The 19,461-nt window shown below is 37.7% G+C and overlaps 1 protein-coding gene across 3 annotated transcripts in view; it reads right to left on the bottom strand.

The window, feature by feature from the left end:
• Nucleotides 1-5,866: 5,866 nt before the first annotated feature.
• Nucleotides 5,867-19,461, bottom strand: part of STAMBPL1 (STAM binding protein like 1) — a 43,489-nt gene continuing 29,894 nt past the window's right edge. For all 3 annotated transcript variants that reach the window (XM_019034700.4, XM_019034701.3, XM_063710298.1), the window contains 7 exons: nucleotides 18,293-18,388; nucleotides 15,848-16,205; nucleotides 14,648-14,772; nucleotides 12,485-12,622; nucleotides 7,960-8,072; nucleotides 6,919-7,018; nucleotides 5,867-6,186 (listed from right to left, as the gene is read on the bottom strand). In XM_019034700.4, the coding sequence (XP_018890245.1) occupies nucleotides 6,130-6,186; nucleotides 6,919-7,018; nucleotides 7,960-8,072; nucleotides 12,485-12,622; nucleotides 14,648-14,772; nucleotides 15,848-16,205; nucleotides 18,293-18,388 (987 nt within the window). In that variant the 3' untranslated portion in view covers nucleotides 5,867-6,129. The remainder of the gene's footprint in view (nucleotides 6,187-6,918; nucleotides 7,019-7,959; nucleotides 8,073-12,484; nucleotides 12,623-14,647; nucleotides 14,773-15,847; nucleotides 16,206-18,292; nucleotides 18,389-19,461) is intronic.

Raw genomic sequence — 19,461 nt, 5'->3', positions numbered from 1 at the left:
GGACAAGGGATTTTACTCTGGAGTGACAGAAATCTTTTGGAACTAGATAGGGATGGTGGTTGCACAACAGTGAATGTGCTAAATGCCACTAAATTGTTCATATTAAAATGGTTAATTTTAAGTTATGTGAACTGAGCTTCAATAAGTTATTTTTTAAAAATAAAAAACATCCTGCCTTGGAAAGAACCTTGATAAGTACAAAATTTTATTGCTGAAGAGAGCCTGCTGAATCAGTTGATTCACATGCCTTATTTCTGTAGGTAAGGAAATTAAATTTCCTAAAAGTGATATAATTTGCCCATGGTCTTTCCCAAAGTCAAAAGCACAGCAAATGTCTTCTAGTTGCTTGCTTTGCTTTCCTTGTCCGTCAGCCTTTATATTAGGAGGAAACATAATTGAGCTTTTTTTCTTTTTAAATCAATCTGTAAATGCCTTTTTCTCTTGGAAAAAGTGCAAAGGAGAATTTTTAAACCTCCTCTTCAGGCTCAAGAATATGAATTCACCATGCATTCCATTGGTACATCTGGGACCCAGTGAGACAATGACTAATTCATGTAAACAACTGTAATTTTTCACGGCCATCTCTTGTCTACCTGATAGAGACACACGGGTAATGCTCCTTGATTGAGAAAAAAAAATCTAATTATCTCCATTTGGTTTTAGAATGTCTTGTCGTCCAGATAATGTCAAGGCATTTACTCCAAACAAACAAATTAAATAAAGCCAGTCTGCAATGCTCTTAATCTACCTTCCCTCCCCCAGAGTCCTTCTCTGTTTTTTCCTCTCTTGTCTTCTGCATCTCCTATCCCCATCCTGAAGTCCAGCAAGCTGTAGTGACAGACCTTAAGAGTATCACAGGCTTCCTTTCTAAATAATATTCCCTTCCCTGGATTTTCTTTCCCTTTTCCATTTCTCTGTCTGGTTATTCAAACATATACAGGAATATGGATTTTACTAAGTCCTTTAATTATAAAAACATTATAAAATTAAAAATATTATAATTATATAGCAACATTACTAATATGAAAATATATGGCTTTAATTAAGAATTTTTTTTTGTCAAACAAGTTGGTTCTTCCATGAAGTAAAATTTAATACCTAGTATTATTTAATCAACTGGCAATTCCTTTTGAAAAATATCCTTTTAATGAATAATTTCTTAAATCTATTTGAAGGCATCTTCACACCAGATCAAAGGTAATATAATAAAAGCTATTCACATTCTCATCAGAATGGTACTTTTTAATATAGTAACTATGGGATCTCAGAAGATGTACAGCAGAGCCTCCATATGGCACTGAAAAAAGACAAGAAACTAGCTAGTTGGCACTCGCATAGTTATGGATCGAATATTGGTGCCCCCACCATTAATATGCTGAAACCTCATCCTCGTTGTGATGGTATTTGGAGGTGGGGTCATTGGGCGTTGGGAGATAATTAGGTCATGAAGGTAGGGTCAGGCCCTCGTGATAGTATTTGTGTCCTTATAAGCAGAGACATGAGAGAGATGATTTCTCTCTCCCCCATTTGAGGGTAGGGCAAGAAGGTAGCCACCTGCGAATAAGGAAGGGAGTCCTCATCAAGAACTGGACTATGCTGGCACCCAGATATCAAATTCCAGCCACCAGAACTGGGTGACAGAAATACAGTGTTGTTTACGTCACCCAGTTTATGGTATTTTTGTTGTAGCAGTCCAAATGAAGGCCTGCCTTTTGATAGTTTAAAAAACAACAACGTCTTCTTGGACATCAGTATGCTAAATCTCTAAGAGCCACTAAGTTGTGTTTTCATCAGCTCTCCCCGAGAAAATATATTCTGGCCTTATGAAGAACAAAAGAGTAGAAAAGAAAACAAATTTTAAGAAATTTGTTGCAAAGAGCATAAAAGCTCTTTGCATCTTAGTTGTCTTCCCAGTAAATAACAAGCCAAATTCTTTTAAGAACAAAGAGTTGAAGGTTTACCTTTCTTTCTTAATCATTGCCAAATGCATGACATTTCTCAAGCATTCTTTTCACAGAAGATATTCTCTTGCCAGATAATTCTGCAAGACATGCCAGAAGAGAAACATCTGCTTTCCACATTTAGGACCTCCTCAGCTGGTTTTGCAACAGAAACCTCAACCTAAGGTCAAATCATTGTAATAACAAAGTCTCCAACACAGTTGATGTGGTTGCAATGTGAAATGAATTGGGAGAAAACAGAAGTGAACCAGTGTGGCCTCAAATAAAATGTCAAATTTCCACAAGCAAAATCCTACTAAAAAGAAATTAGGAACAATTTGAGTAGCTGAGAATAATCCACAAACATTCTGCTTTGCTCTTCTACAACTGACAAGGCCTATGGAAAGAATGATTTCTGCCCTGCATGACAACAAAGAAAGCCATTTCCAATTCAGTCTGTAAGAGAAAAGGAAACAAACAACTTCAGCAAATATTTACCGGATACTACATTAGTTTGTGAGGGCTGCCAAACAGAATACCACAGACCGGATGGCTTAAACAACAGAAAATTATTTTCTCACAGTTCCGGAGGCTGGAAGTCTGAGATCTAGGTTTTGGCAGGGTTGGTTTCTTCTGAGATCTCTCTCTCTTTGGCTTGCAGATGGCAGTCTTCTTTCTGTTTTCCCATTGTCTTCCTTCTGTGTATGTCTGTCCTAATCTCTAATTATAAGGACACAACTCATACTGGATTAGTGCCCACTCTACTAGCCTCATTTTAACTTAATTATTTATGTAAAGGCCCTATCTCCAAACTCAGTCATATTCTGAGGTAATGGGGGGTTAAGGACCTCAACACATGAATTTGGGGGACACAATTCAGCCTATAACAAATACATATGAGGTGTCAGGCACTGTGTGCAAACCGACTAGCACTGAAAATCAAAGGAAGTTCTTAATTGTTTCATTTTTTTCTACAGAAACACAAATCTGAAAAGAAATGAAGAACCATCTTTGCCTTAGGATGTGGCAAATGGAGCTTTGGAACTGATTCATATTCAAAAGAAGGATCTCCTGCCCTAGCAACACCGCAAGACCTCATTTCTACAAAATAGAAAAAAAATAGCCAGGTGTGGTGGTGAGTGCCTGTAGTCCCAGCTACTCGGGAGGCTGAGATGGGAGGATCGCTTGAGCCTACGAGATCAAGGCTGCGGTGACCCATGATTATACCATTACACTCCAGCCTGGGCAACAGTGTGAGACCTTGTCTCAAAAAAAGAGAAGGTGCTGTCTGCCTGTTGTGAAAGAGAACTTCCATAGATAGTTTGTCCAATGAACACTGGTGCTCATGCACATGTGTGTGTAGTGGCGTCTCCAGGTTGGTTAACAGGGTCTCTGCCTCACGACCGGTCCATTACTTAGTGATGTGGTCACATTTCTGTTGGTTCTTTCAGACACAGCCCCAGGGCCTCATTCTGCCAGCCAAAGTCAGGCTCTGGTTTGCCGCCTCCAACAGTCCCACTCTATGAGATCCTGGTTAATTTGGTTTGTACTTGGCAAAAAAAGAAAAAAAAACCCACAAAAAAAGTGCCAAGAATGTCTCCTTTATTTAGGAAATACAATATACTTTCTTAGTGAAAATGAGTTCTCTTCTAGTTTGCTATTCAGAAGGGACATAATGGTTTTGCATACTCATAGCTTCTCTTTCTAGTCTTTCTGGAAATCAAAGATGCTAAATGTTCTTGGCTCTCAACTGAGTCCTTTCTATCTTTAGGCACCATTCAATGTCCATAGCTTTTTCATCGGACAACTCTCATTTTACATCCTCTTAGTGTATTACTATAATTTTTAATTCTATACAAAGGATCTCACTCATTTCTCAACTATCCATTGTCCCAACAATTATTTTTACTTGAATAAAGTATATAACATTTTCCTTTGATCAAGCATATCAGAATATCATAGTGTGTTTAAGTGTTAAGACACTGAGGACAGCACCACTCAGGAAAAAGTGAGGTGTCTATGGAGCCAGCCTTGCAGAGTTAATCGGCTCTTAACTAGTGGTGGCCATAGACTAAAGTCTCCATGCACAAGGCAAGCCAAGCTCTACTTCTGAAGTCTGATACCTAAGCTCTCAATAGCTAGAAGATTCCATGAAACAGAAACAAGCCACTGACCTGCCCATAGTAGGTGGTTCTGTATAAATGAGAACAGGAACAGAATTCAGGTGACATGATACCAGAATTGAGGACTAGACAAGCAGGGAGGGATGATGCATTAGTCCATTCTCATGCTACTATAAAGAACTGACCAAGGCTGAGTAATTTCTAAAGGAAAGAGGTTTAATTGACTCACAGTTCTGCATTGCTGGGGAGGCCTCAAGAAACTTAAAATCATTGCGGAAAGGGAAGCAAAACACGTCCTTCTTCACATAATGGCAGGAAGAAATGCTGAGCAAAAGGGAAAAAGCCCCTTATGAAACCATCAGATATCCTGAGAACTCACTCACTATCATGAGAACAGCATGGAGGTAACCACCCCAATGATTCAATTACCTCCCACCAGGTCCCTCCTACTATGATTTAAGATGAGATTTGGGTGGGGACACAGCCAAACCATATCAGATGTTAACCCATCCAAGCACACAGTACAGGAAATACCACTCTGGAATACGGAAATCATTGAACTAAGCAGTGGAAGCTAGTACATGGAAACATGAGTTGTTTAGGCAACTCAGATACAATGTCATGAGGAAAGCAAAGGCAGGGAGAGCTGTGGCTGGCACAGAAGACATTGGGAAGACAGAAGGTTTCATAGGACTAGTTTGGCCCTGTTGAAAAGTCGTGGAGATCCAGGGAGAGATGGCTGGAGAAGGAAACTTAAACGTTGAAAAGAAAAAAGAAGAAAGCTAGACTAGAGTAAGGTAAGGCCCTAAAGGATGAGAAGGGAGACTAAGAAGTGATCACAAGTTTCTCGATCAAGGAAAGGGCTGTCAGCCCAGGATTTCCCAATGTGCCTGGGAGTGATGTCTTCCAAGATAAAGATTTCACCTGCAGAACTAGTCTTCAGTGTCCCGAAGGACCTATTCTCAAATAACTCAACAATATCACTTCCATTCTGCCCTCTGTGTATCTGCAGCTAAGATTTCTCCACACTGTTTCCATCCTCAGGTTTTTCCTACCAATTCAACTCACTAACAGAGTATCCAAGTTTCTCATTCCTTCTATTTAATCTGTCTCTTTATCCAGATAAATGCTTGTACTATCTAGGTAATGGCCACAAATGCCATTTCAAGCCTTAGTAAACATTATATTTATGTCACCCTATTCAGTTTCAAACTTACTTGGTTCTCACTCTCTGGGGACTAACTTATATAGAGATACCTTTAATGACAAAACTTTCCAAATTATTTTCTGATTCATTCTTTTTGACTAAGAATTATCAGTTATTTCTTATGTCTCATTTCTTCTTCCTATCACCCCTGTTCATTTTCACAGTAACAGGCTTTGTACTTTTATCTGAGTCTTTTTTTAAAAAAAATCCTCTCTCAAGCTTCTCTACTTTTAGTCTTCTAAATCAAATTAATGAATTGTCTGCTATCCTAGGCCCTCTGACACCTGATCCCTGAATAGAAGCCTGTTGTTCTTGTATCTTACACAATGATTCACTGCAGAGATATCTCTCTGAGCCTGGGATTTCATGACACTGAAAACACAGAACAAGCATTATCAATGGCAGCCATATTTCATCTACACATGGAAGCTGTTCACCTACCTCAGGGGAAGGTTTCAGAAACAGATGGTCTGCTTTGGAGACTATATACACTCAGAATTTCTTATTTGAAATTACATTTTACATGAATAAAAAATATAGCAAATCATCTAAAGCTCTAAAAATGTATGCAGAGACCTCTATAAATACCAGACATGTTGTTTGCAGCACAATTTATTATCTGGCCATAGTATTTGGGTACATTATCAGGTACCGATTTAACACCATGTAACCTCTCTTGACACAGAGCAACCCAAAAAGAAAACTTCAAAATGTGCGACAGCAATAAATATCAAGCTTTGTCATCTAAAATGTATAAATATAAAATATCAGTCATTTCTGGAAACATCTTAAGAAAATCCGGCAACCACATGTCCATGAGTAGGTGTCTGATGTTGACGGTGCTTACATTCAGAACATATCACCTCAGATCCAACACAATTATTTTTATGTCTTTTACCAACACATGTTTGCATATCTAGGAAAGAAAAAATTGGTTTTACCATATGTTTGATTTCACCATAATGTTTACCATATGATTTTCTTTAGGGAGGGAGTATAGATTTCCTAATTTTAATTTCTTCCTGATTTTTAAAATATTTCCAATCAGAACAAATACAATCACATTTATTCATTTTCAACAACAACAAAAATATTTACAGGGGTTGCCAAATAATTTTCATTTTAAGTAAATTCTAACGTCAATATAATGTTCTCTGATGTTATAGCCACAGAACCTCCAAGAAAATTAGAAAAAAAAAAGGCGTAGTCAAATGTTTCTTTTGGACTATGCAAAGGTAATCAAGAAGTATGATCGTAGTTTCCATCCAATTGCTATGAAAAAACTAATTTGGCCATATCAAGCAGAAAGAATTCATGCAACATTTTAAATGTCATTTTCTATGATAATTGTTTACTTATTTGGACTCTGAAGAAAACTTTTAAATATCATACATATACATAAGTGGAAAGGTAACTTTGTGCACCATTAATTCTGCTACAGAAATATTGATGTTTCCTTGTAAATACAATTATTTTGAGAATAAATCAGAAATTAAGTATACAGATAGATTAATTTTCTGAGATAAAACTCCAAACTAAGCAGTACAGTATTTTATCTTATATTAGACTGCTACTATTTATTTAAAAACAAATTGGGGGGGCAGTGAACAAGAAATACCTGGAAAAATAACTAATATGATGTACTCACACTGAACAGCCTGGGCTCCTTGGTGTGTGGATGAAAGCCCTTTTTTTTACAAGCAGAAACCTCAAGCATGCCAGCATTGGTGAGCCTGAAGATGCCAGTGCTAAATTTCAGAGTAAAAACAAGGTAGAAAAATTAAGGATCATTTGGGCATTCCAGATGCTTTATTTGAACAGCACACACATACATATTCCTCAGATGGGATTGAGAAATCACAAACTAGGAATTCCATAGTGATTTTTTATTTAAACCAATGACTGGTCCAGAGGAGAGAAACCCAGGAGGAGGCAATGCTGCTGCTAAGAGCCTGCAGGACCGTTAAGGGAACAAGGCAAATAAGCTATCGTGTGTGACCCCAGAGGAAAGGCCAAAGCCCCACCAGAGAGTCTCATGAGAGGAAATTACAAGTGGCAGATATTTCGAATCTTCTAATTATGTTAATACAGATTATAGCAATAGCAAATATGTATTGAGTGCCTGCTGTGGTACCAGGCACTATGCTGAGCACTGTACATAAACTATTATCTAATTTCATCTTTACATCCATCCCCGATGGGCAGGTATCAGGGATGAAGAGGCAGAGACCCACAGTGGTCAAGTATCCTGCCTAACACACCACTTGAGGGGTGGAGCCAGGATTTCAATATGTTTTTTTGATTCCCATGCTCATTACTACTCTACAATAATCATTGTTCCCCAAAGCTAGAAAGATTTTTTTTTCAGCTAAGGCAAGAACATTTCTTATGGTAGAACATAATACAGTAGAAATAAGTCCTAAAAAGGCTAACCGGGATAGCATCTTTCTTAAATGTTGTTCACTTCAAAGTCACGCTAACTGAAGAAAGAAAATCAGTAATTCTGTCACTGAAAGGACCTTAAACTGCAGAGCTATAGGTCTATGGCAGCTGACTACTACCCATCTCTTTTTCCCGAGGGCGTTGTGTGCCTGCCAATCCAAGTACCACAACCTGGTGTCTGGACACACAGGAACCCAGCAGCCCTGGACAAAGCCTTCTTTGGTCTCCCCTGAAGAGTTACACTTACTCTTTATGCTTTGGTGAGCAAACAATGGCAATGGCCTCTGGCAACATGAGTTGATAGGAACAGTGAGTGTGAAGATCAACGCTGGATAAAAATGCAGTTTGAGTGGGATGCGTCTATAAATAGAAAATAAGATAATCTTACTAGGATAGCTGTCTTAGCCAAGGCCATAGGCTATTTTAATAGAAAACACTGTTTTTTTTATTTTTTACCATCATTAATCAAATAAGGATTTTTAAAAAGGTTTTGCTGACATAATCCTTCCCTTTATGCCAATTATTTGCTATTTTGGAATAACTACAACTTTGAGAAGAGTCCTAGAAGTGTTAGTGTACTTTCTTCTTTTTGGGAAAGAAAGAGCTGGAAATTAATTTGCTAGGGGCTTTAAATAGATTCTCATATAATTATCACAACTCATTTATGAGATACTTATTTTATTATCTCAATTTTACATACAAGGATCCCAAAACTAAGGGAGGTTACATAACTTGCCTGTGGTCACACGGCTGGTAAGGAGCAGAGCTGTGATTGGAAACCCTGGGCACAAGATACATATATACAACATTATGAACATTAAAAGAAAGTTTTCACTAAACAGACCACATGTTGCTGTGTATCCGTTTGTGGATTGCCATTTCCTATAAATGGGAGAATGGGAGACTCCAATTTGTTGAAGGTATTTGGGACTAATCTTGCATAGCAACTAAATACATGAGGAGAAAAAAAGGGGGATTATAAATTACAAGAAATCTGCCAAGTTTCTGGCTATATACAAACGTGTTTATGCATGGCCAATCGGAGGTTCATATTTGAATACAAAAAATAAATGCACGCCTACTTATTGTAGAAATTCATATTAAACCCTAATTACTCTTGGAAAAAAGAATGTGACTATTTTAATCATGAAACAAAGATTCTTGGCACCACTATCTAGGTCCTGACTCCATTACTCACTAGCTATATGACACTGAAGATTTCTTAACCTTCTCTTGCCCATTTCATCACCTGTAAAACTGGGATAATATTTTCTGCATGGGATTGTTATGAAGATCAAATAGGACAGTCCATTAAAATTCCTGGAACAGTGCTTAGCACATAGAAATAAAAGTCATTAGCTGTTGTTATTGCTATTGTTATGTTAATGTCTTTATTAACTAAAAGGCACAGAGCCATAATAGTAGCTAAATGCCTTTACACAAAACTATATTCTATTAAAGAAATGTAAGATGTTAAAACTATTTTTAGGCTAGGCATACTGGCTCATGCCTGTAATCCCAACACTTTGGGTGGCCAAGGTGAGAGGATCAGTTGAGCCCAAGAGTTCAAGACCAGCCTGGACAATATAGGTAGACTCCATCTCTCCAAAACAAACAAACAAAAAAGTTTTTTTAATTAGCTAGGCATGGTGGCATGTGCCTGTAGTCTCAACTACTTGAGGGGACTGAGGTGAGAGGAGCGCTTGAGCCAGGGAGGTTGAGGCTGCAGTGAGCTGTGATCACTCTACTGCACTCCAGCCTGGACAACAGAGCAAGACCCTGTCTTGAAAAAAAAAAAGGCAAGACAACGTTTTTTTTCTGCTTTAATAGAATGTAGGTAAAATCAGATGATGATTTACAGAAAGGTACATGTTCTGCAAGGAAAAAATAACACGGTATATAAAAACTTAGATCAACAAAGGAATGGAAATTATCCTAACTTTTAAAATGCAAATCTTCAGTAGGGGGTATGAGTGGGAGTATCTGACAGCCTGTTATCTCACAAGGAATACCTTCTCTTTGTAAAATAGAGCCTTCTATGTCTTCGTAAGAAATTAAACATTGTTCAAAGAAACTACAGTGCTGTGGAGGTAGCAAGCAGGTTATTAAACAGACAAATCACTCTGCTTGTCAAGTTGTTTCCACACAGAATGCACACCACATGACCTGAGTCCTTCATTTCTACCAAAAGGAATTATGTCTATTCCAATTAGGACAGTTTTCCCATGGGAGAATGAGGCTCCCATTCCCTCACTCTACAGAAATGAAAATGATGATGATGATGATAACAATGGCAGCAGATGCCATTTATTGCAACTGTATAATGTGAACTAATCACTTTCCATGAGTCATATCATTGAATTCTCACAGCAACAAGATAAGTACTACTATTATCCCCATTTTGCAGATGAGGAAACTGAGGTAAGCAGGAAAGTGAGTAACTTGCTGACGCTCATAAAACTAGTTAAACCAAAACGTCTGAAGTCAAATACATGTCTGTCTGACTATGTTTCAGACCTTTTATTCCTATGACTAATTTGTATTTGAAAAAAGCCAGCTCTGGAATTTGTTGCTATTATTATACTTAATAACAACCATCATAAAAACTCATTACAATCACTTAGGTTTAGAAATGTAACATTTTTGTATTTTCATCCAACCATAATAATTTGATACGGTGAAATGAGTTTAACAAAAAGTCCTAAAATTCAAGAATTATGCTAAACTTATTAAACAACTTACCTTCATAATTGCATGCATTATGTCCATGGTAGGTCATAAGGGGAAAATTTTTGTTTCTAATTTGGAAAATGTTTTGTTAGATAAACTAACATTGACTTGTCAATGTAAATGCATAATTTAATGGACTGTCATTCTTGCTAGAATTTGTTTTGCTTTAAAATGCATTCTTGTTACAGAAATCATGTTAAGCTAAATAATATAGCAATTTCCAGGCAAACTGTAATGCATATTACTTACTGTTAAGTAACACAAATAGACATATGAAGAGTTTTACAAACTCTTCATTATAAATAATTTCTTGCATTTGAGAGGCAGTTTATACTTTTCAAAGAGCTTTCACACCTGGTATCTTGTTTCCTGTTCACAGAAATCCAGTGAGGAGAGAAGGTATTCATTAGCCTCACTCAGTCAATGAGGAAATCTGGAAATGAGGCTAGAAGTCCTAACTGATAGCACATAGTAATTTACAGGAAGAGTTGGGACTAAAGTCTCCTGTACCCTCCAGAACTGCATAATACCAAATGCTTAGGAAGTGTGTGTGTGTGTGTGTGTGTGTGTGTGTGTGTGTGCATGCTGCTCCTCCCCAGTGCTTCTCTATAAAGCAAGTAAAATACAAAATGATCATGTATCATTCCTCAAGGGCACTTGGAGGTCCCCACAATGTGTCCTGGAAATTTTCTTGGCCAGTATCCCATCTTAGTGGGATGGCTTATCTTAACATGCTATGGTTTGAATGGTGGGGTCTCCACCAATATTCATGATGAAACTTAATCCTCAGTGCAACAGTATTAAGAAGTGTGGTCTTTGGGAGGTGATTAATCATGAGGGCTCCACTCTAGTGAATGGTATTAAGACCCTTGTGAAAGGGCTCAAGGTTGAAGGGAGTGCTCTCTTGCCCTTCTGCCTTCCACCCTGTGAGGACACAGCAACAAGGTGTCATGGGTGTTTAGTGAAGGCTGCTCATGGAAGCTGAGAGCAGCCCTCACTAGACATCAATGCTGGTGCCTTGATCTTGGACTTTCCAGTCTCCAAGACCAGACAAAATAAGTTTCTGTTCTTTTTAAATTATCCTGTATTAGGCATTTTGTTATAGCAGCAAAAACACACCAAGATATTATCCTAGATCCAGCTTATGTAAGACTGAATGGAAAAAACTTCCCTCAGCTGGATTGCACTATGGCTAGAAAGGATAGATTATTATCACCAATTATAACAGTTACAATTTTCTGAGTCCCTCAAAAAATGTGCTATGAAATTCACCAATAGTATCTCATTTAATATGAAACATCCTGTGAAGTCAATTATTATGATCTCCACTTTATGGATGATAAAACTGATGCTCGGATTGCTTAATAACTTGCCAATGCTCCTACAGTGAATTCTTACCAGAGCTAAGATTTAACCTCATGTCTACTTGATTTGCTCCTATGATGGCCTGGTGGATGTTGGAATTCAACGTTTTGGGCCCTATCCTCCTGCCTTACTATGTGGCTGTTTGTACAGTGATCCATACATTGTTTGCCTGTCTGAGGGGTGTCAGGGAGTGTAGCTGATATATACAAACACATGTTTAAAAGAAACACTTTCAGATATTTTCTTAAAATAATCTAATTTAGACCCACACTAACAGTTGTCTAGCCAAATCAGTTAACAATTTGGCTAAGCCTTCACTAGGCTATGTAAAATCATCTAAAACAAATCACTGATTTCCAAATGTTACTCGCTTTCTTTCTATGTCTTTTAACTTTAGATGATACAAAAAAGCATAAGATACACGTTCTCCAAATCCAGATTTGACAGGTTTAGGCACAGTCTAACACTGAAAAATATGCTATAATATGATGACCTTTATTTTTTTAATATCTGTTATTCTTTTCTCTTTGCTTGAGAACCACTACTTAAATGACAACCTTTATTACATTTGAAAAAATTAAAAAGAAGAAGCTATTTAAATGAAGCTAAACTTTTTTTCAAGGAGGAAAATAGCATGCCACACAAAAATAAACTGAAACCCAAAAGGTCAAACGTACATGGATCCATCCTAGAGTGAGGAGATCATGTTGATCCTGAACATTGAATAATTCCTCTACATTCTCCATGTCACAATAGTCTGGTCCCGCAGACTGCTTTGGCACAATTACATGGGTAATAGTAAATTCATTATGTGTCTAAAAAACAATAGCAGAAAGAATGACATGCATCTCACAGAAAAAAAAAAATAACTGAACAGGAAATGAAATGTTTAAGACTAAAGAGTCCCCCAGCAGGGGGGTGTGTCCAGGTACAGGGACCACTTACATCATCCCTCCCTGTACCTGGACACACCACCCTTTCCAATTCAAAAACAAAGTCCCAACAGTAAAAATGGATTCTTTGCCAAAACTTTGAGAATCAGTTGTTTGTAGCTTGAAACCCAGTTTCACAATAGAAAACATAACAGAAATAGGAACTTGCATTCCAGGCTGGTGTGTGGAAGTTTAGTTAATAAATGATGTCTTGATATATCTATAATGGAAAAACTGAACAAAACAAAGACAGATTTATTTGGAGGGGGAGATACTAGTTAAATAATTTTGTGATGTTACCAAAAGGCATTTCTTAGGGTTGTGAAGGTTGATGGTTTTGTTTCTGTTTTACTAATTATATTTAATGTCACTTCAAGACTTAAGACATTCTTCGAATGTTTGGAGGACTTACTAGGATCTTCTGTAATTAAGATAATGTTTTGGATTTGCAATCAGATAAAGAGAAAGGAAAAAACAAATTACCCCCCTTAGGCAAAAGATAAGAGTTGAGAGGAAGAGGGTTGTGAAGTGCCACGGGATCCTCAAGGAACAGATGTTTGTGCAATGAGAGGCTGTCTTCCCCCAGGCAGGCTGGCCTTTCTCCCATCCAGAGGACCATCCTCTCTCTAGCCTTAGGGCTTTCCTGCACACTATGCACTGCTCCTTTGCCCTGATTTCAACTCTTCCCTCCATCCAACCTCCTCCTTTATGTATTCTTCAGGCCTAGCTCAAACATCACTTCTCAGGGAAACCCTTCTTGACCCCTCAGACAAGGTTAGATTTCCCAGTTACACACTCCCATGATGCCCTACACTTGCACAGACAGCACTCAGCCCTACTTATTATTAGTCATCTGTCTGGGTCTTCACAGCATCGTAAGCATCGTGAGGCAGGGACCGTGGCTGTTGCAGGATACCAAATGCTAATAACCAGCACAGTGCCTGGCACATTTAGATATTCGGTAAATGTTTGTCTGACAATGGAGTGAATGAATCACAAATGAATCAGTCAATCAATCTGAATACAACACGATGTGGGGGTGAATGCTTCAATAGCACACTGTCCCCTTAAGTGCAACAGAGGCGACTATAGACGCCCATTCTCCTGTGCTGCCACCAATGGCTTCCTCTCTCTCGGAGGGAAAGTGATGACAAAACACTGGAATGCAGCAGGAGATTGTGTACTGAATACAATGTATTATTATTCAATAAAGCAGAGGTTCCTAAGCTAAATTTCGAGAACTGAAAATATACCTGGACCCAGATATATAAACTGGTACTCAAAACAGACTATGAAAGGACACGTCCAAAGAAACGTTATCTTTGTTGTAGATAGGAAATTGAATGCATCTCCTCTCTTTCATCCCTTCTATTATGACATTGTCTTTCATCACATACTTATGATGACATCTTCCATAATTAAGTATGTCCTGTGCTTATAGGCTTTTGTTGAAACTACTGCCTTAAACTAAAGGAAACAACAAAATCCTAGTTTTATTCCACGTGTATCTGAAAAAGAACAGCAAGATAATACATGCCACAGATGAAGTTAATTATATGAATGTATGTGAAACTAACAATTGCAATGAAAATTTGATTTGGCAACCAGATAGATTTGGAAATCTGAAGACCTATATTTCATACCATTTTTCTAATCAAAGATTTAATTTATAGGTTGATTCTTTAGGACAAGTTTTTATAGTGTCTCTGAAATTTTACAATCTGTTTTCTAAAAGGATCATTCCATTAGTAATGACAATAGTTTTATAAAGTTAATCTGTGTAACGTTAATTTCATAATATTGATAACTCTTAGGATGGTTTTATTCTGTTCCACTTATCAGAAGAAATCTAGTACTATTAAAAGTATCCTACGCAGATATATATATACATATATAAAAAGATCATACCAGTTTTCCACAGAGTATTCCACAGGTTTCTATTCCTCTCACTGTATTAGATTCTGCCAGTTGCAGAAATCTGTGGCAAAGATCTTCTGGCAAAACTACACATCGCAGTCCTTCAACCACTAAATCTAAGAAACAAAAAAGGGAGAAAAGGCTAAAAAACAAACTATATGTCCCATATTTCAAAATTGTTATTGGCAAACAGTTGCAGTTGGACATAAATTTCAAAAATAAAAGTATCAGGTGTTCCACTTTCCATATTTTATTTTAAAACTCTTAGAAGTAAACATTAACTAGAAGTAAAATTAAATTATGTATATAAATTATTTTATAAGCAAAATCAGAAGATACAAGCACTTTTACATGTTTGTATCTTGGGTTAACTATTTACATGTTATGTTATCTTTAGGCATGAAGCAAATATAGGGTTAAATGCATAGGCTGCATAGAATGCATCTCATATCCTATAAGACATAGATAAATATTGTGTTTATCATGTTACTTCTATCTTCATGAAAGTTGGTGATCAGTAAGTGAAAGCACAACGTTTTGGTAAACAATTAGCAGTAAAGTAACTTTCAAAATGGTTGCCTATTATCACTCATTTCAAATAAATGGGAACACAAATTCTATCTGACAGTGTCTGCGAAGAAGAATTCTGTGTTTTGGAAACTTGCCAGCACTGATCTGGCAGTACTGAGCAGCACTAATTCTTGCGGAAACACACGGTCCATTTGGAGGTTAATTATCTATGTGTATGAGATTCTCTCAGTCCAAGGATGATGCTAAACATATTGAGTATAAACATTTATTGCTGAGCAAAGGTCTAGGTAAACAACTTCTCACACCTTTTCTCCCCAGAAAGATGGATGTATTTAAGATGTATGTATTTCTTAGTTAAAATACATAGAAGACAAAAGTACTTGAAATTCTTCTCATTTAAAACCTCTGTTCAATGACAAAATACTTCCCATTTATTATAGAGTCTCTGCTCTATCGGGGGCATCATATTTCCTGAATTTTAAGATTATATATAGTAAAAGCCAGAGAGTATTGAAAGGTTAATTCTTTCATTCATACCATATTATGCAGGGGTCGTACTACAATTAATAATGAAATGAGAAGGACCCTCCCAGATGCTATAGAAATATGGTTCCATCCGATGAGCCTCAGTGTCTCACATGGGTGCATTTCATCACTTACTCTGAACAGCACTTAGAGTAGCAGCTGGCGTTAAGGCCCTGTTTACAGGAGGAGAGTGGCTAGCATAATTGGTTGCATCACTTTTATTAGGTTGATCTGCAAATACATTCAGCAAGGAATTGTTCTGGTGTGTGGAAAAGCAGGACAAAGCGCTCCCATCAATCTGCTCTGACAGCCCTGAGGTTTGCTGACTTCGCATTTGACCTCGGGCTAACTCTTGCTTCTTGAGTTGATCTTCGAAAAACAGAAACTGCTCCGATTCTAGCTGCTGCTGGCGCATCTGAGCAATCCGCTTCCTTTCTGCCTCTATCAATCTCTGATGCTCCAGTTTTTTGAGAATTTCAGCTTTATATTTGTTCTAAAAAGTGTGGCAGCCAGAAGAGAAGGTTAGTTTCCAAGGAGAAACATTGAACTGGAATGAGACATTTTCAGTCTTCAAGCAGACAGAGAAAATGCTAGATACTGTGATATGCCCACAGGGACACTCAGGGAACAGTGAGAGAAATACACAACATCAGGGCAAAAGCCCCTTGATCTGATTAACATAGCAGTTTTAAATCCACTGATATTTTACCAGAGACAGGCCATGACAATCAGGATCCCTTCATTCCCGAATGCTTTTAAATACGGGAAAATCAACGTCAAGGTTGTTTGCTCAGTCAGACCAACAAGACCATATGAAACAAAATATCTCACCCCTACTGCACTTCTAATATAGTGGCCACTAGCCACAAGTGATTATTTGAACTTGATTAAAATTAAACAAAATTAGAAATTCAGTACCTCAGGGACGCTAGTCACATTTAAGTACCCAGAAGCCACATGTGGCTAGTGGATACCATATTGAAAAGTGTCAAACAGAACACTTCCATCATCACAGGGAGTTCTATTGAACAGTGCTGCCCTAGAACCTTTCGCATTTGACTCTAGAACTCATACTCTGCTGGAAATTTATGGATAAGAAGGAATCACTAAAAAATGGTTATTAAAATGTGTTCCAACCTTCTCTGTCACCACTAACCCAGAGTTTTTGCTAAAAAGGAGGAGTCCCAAGCTCTCCAGTTCTAACAAAATATCCAGGCTTATCAGGTCAGATAATATGAAATATTAATGAGACTTTCAGGTGATTTTGATAGAAACTAGATTTGGGAGCTACCGTAAGATGGCGGTAGCATGGGGGACACAGTTTATAGTGGCACATTCAGGTGCATACAAATCATCCTGGGGCTAATTGCAGCTGCAAATCCTGATTCAGCAGGTCTGGGGTGGGGCCTGAGATTCTGCGTGTCTAACAAGCTTCCAAATGATGCTAATGCTGGTGAAGCAAGGGCTCACAGGCATTGCTGTTCATCTCTCCTAGGCTCAGTCCTGCTATTCTAAACCCACAGAGATTCCCACATGGGACACTACTGTAGGCTATGAAGTGACTGGTATCAAAGGCAGAACATGCAACAGCTGCAGAGCCTGTTCCTCCCAGGAAGATCATGAAGAGGAAGATCATACACATTGCTGACTGTGGAAAGAAGACTTGAACTGGGCTTTCGTCTCCCTTGCTGTTGTTGCTTTGTCTTACCCTCCAAGATAATTTCTATCTTTCATATTTCAAGTCACATTATTAATATACACACTTGAGGGACATTTCCAATTTCACCATTCCCTCTACCACTTCGTTAAAACTCTCCACTCAAGCCAGCCTTCCACCTATGCCCATAGAAAGTCAAAAAGCTCAATGAGCATTCTCAGAGCTGATGAGATTGAACTGAAGTGAGAGTCAGTGAAGGTGGTAACCCCTAAAGCAAATAAAACACAAACAAAAAAGCAAAATAACATTTATAATGATGCTATGTTGAACGTGAGTATCCCATACATTCACTGGCCAGTTTCTTCTTCCAGTGCCTTTCTGCCTCTCAGACATTATCATAATGTTCACTCTTTATTAATAACAATCCAGAAGCCACCACTTTTGGGTGATATGATTACATTTCAACCACAAGGTTAGCTGTTATTCTATCTCAATGCAATACTGACTGTAACATTCTAAGAATCAAATTCACATTTCTAAGGCCTACATCATTAAGCACATCAGAAACCATATACTGCTCTCCCTACCTCCTACTGGCTGTTCATCTGGCAAAAGAGCAGCCATCTGGCTCAAGGTTATCTGGCTCAAGAGTTAATCAAAAAGTTCTACTTAAATCGCTGCAGGAAATCTGTTTTCTAACACATTGCTTTGTTAGATATTGTAGGGAAATAGAAATACCACATCGTCGGTGCAACTGCTTAACCTGGATATCAGCATAAATTTTTTATTGGTTTCATATCACTGCATCTTTAATTTTTAATTTAAATGCACAAAACATTTGAAAAACTCATCACATAAAAATGAAATTCAAAAAATACTTGTACATAAAATAGTCATGAAATAAATGTACCAACAGAACTTACTTTGCTTTGCAAATATTCTTGGTATTCTACGTTATATTTCTTTAAAAGGTCGTTTTTCAATTCATCTGTCCTTGGGAATGCAATCTCCTTCAGTTTCTTTTAAAAATATATATACATACTGATTAGTGGGATTTTCAATACACTCTTTCAGATCATCAGGTGAGAAAGAAAAACAGCTGGTAGGTATATTGCAAATAAAGTCATGAGTAACCAAAGATGATGGCAGAAAAATAAATCTCTCTTTTTTATGGGTCTAAAATATAACTTTCCAGCAGGAAAGAAACACTATTATCCCTTTTATAAGACCTTTATTGGCCCCACTGATTAGATAAGCATTTTGTTATAGCCCAATGCTATAAAATGTAAATAGCTAGAACTTTGTGGCTACCTTTGTGGTACCCCATTTTTAGGCAGTGAGTTTGAGATCAATGACTTGTTCTATAGTACATAAATCATGTAGCATCAGAATTAGAAGGGATGTGAGAGAATATATGGTGGATAGGTATTTCCAGACATGCTAGACTGTAAAAAGAATAGCTGGGGCACTTTTTATAAAAATACAGACCCCCTCAAGCCTAATCTGGATCTACTGAATTAACACCTGTAGAGAAGGGGTCTGGGAATCTGGATCTCAAACAGCTTCCTCAGAGATCGTCAGTGGCAGGAAAATCTGCGAATTCTTATATAGTCCAACTACCTCTTCTTTTTTAGAGTTGAGGATACAAAGGCCTGGAGAGACTGAAAGTCCTGTTCGGTATTATGCAACCAGCTAGCGGCCCATTTAGGACTGGAACTCAAGTCTCCTGACTCTAGCTCTTTCACCAAATTTCTATTCTCTTAATCCTTTGTCATTCATTTATGTATTTATTCATATATCTATTCAATAAGCATACACAAGGGAAATGTATATGGTTTTGGAGAATTTTTCTCCTACAAAAAAAATAAGCATAACCCTAAATTATAGTACACGAGTCACCGTGACAGCCTGGTACCTTTGGTTTCCAAACAGAACTCTCTGAGGTTGAATGAACAAGAGAACTGAGGGGAAATGTTACACAAAGACATGATAATAAATGATACTTCAGGTAAGTGACCGTAGACATTAAAAAAGTTGGCTGGGTGCGGTGGCTCACACCTGTAATCCTAACACTTTGGGAGGCAGAGGCAGG

The sequence above is a fragment of the Gorilla gorilla genome, chromosome 8, assembly GCF_029281585.2.
Source record: "Gorilla gorilla gorilla isolate KB3781 chromosome 8, NHGRI_mGorGor1-v2.1_pri, whole genome shotgun sequence".
Lineage (NCBI taxonomy): Eukaryota > Metazoa > Chordata > Mammalia > Primates > Hominidae > Gorilla > Gorilla gorilla.
The sequence above is the reverse complement of the archived record's forward strand: the minus strand, read 5'-3'. Positions and strand labels throughout refer to the sequence as shown.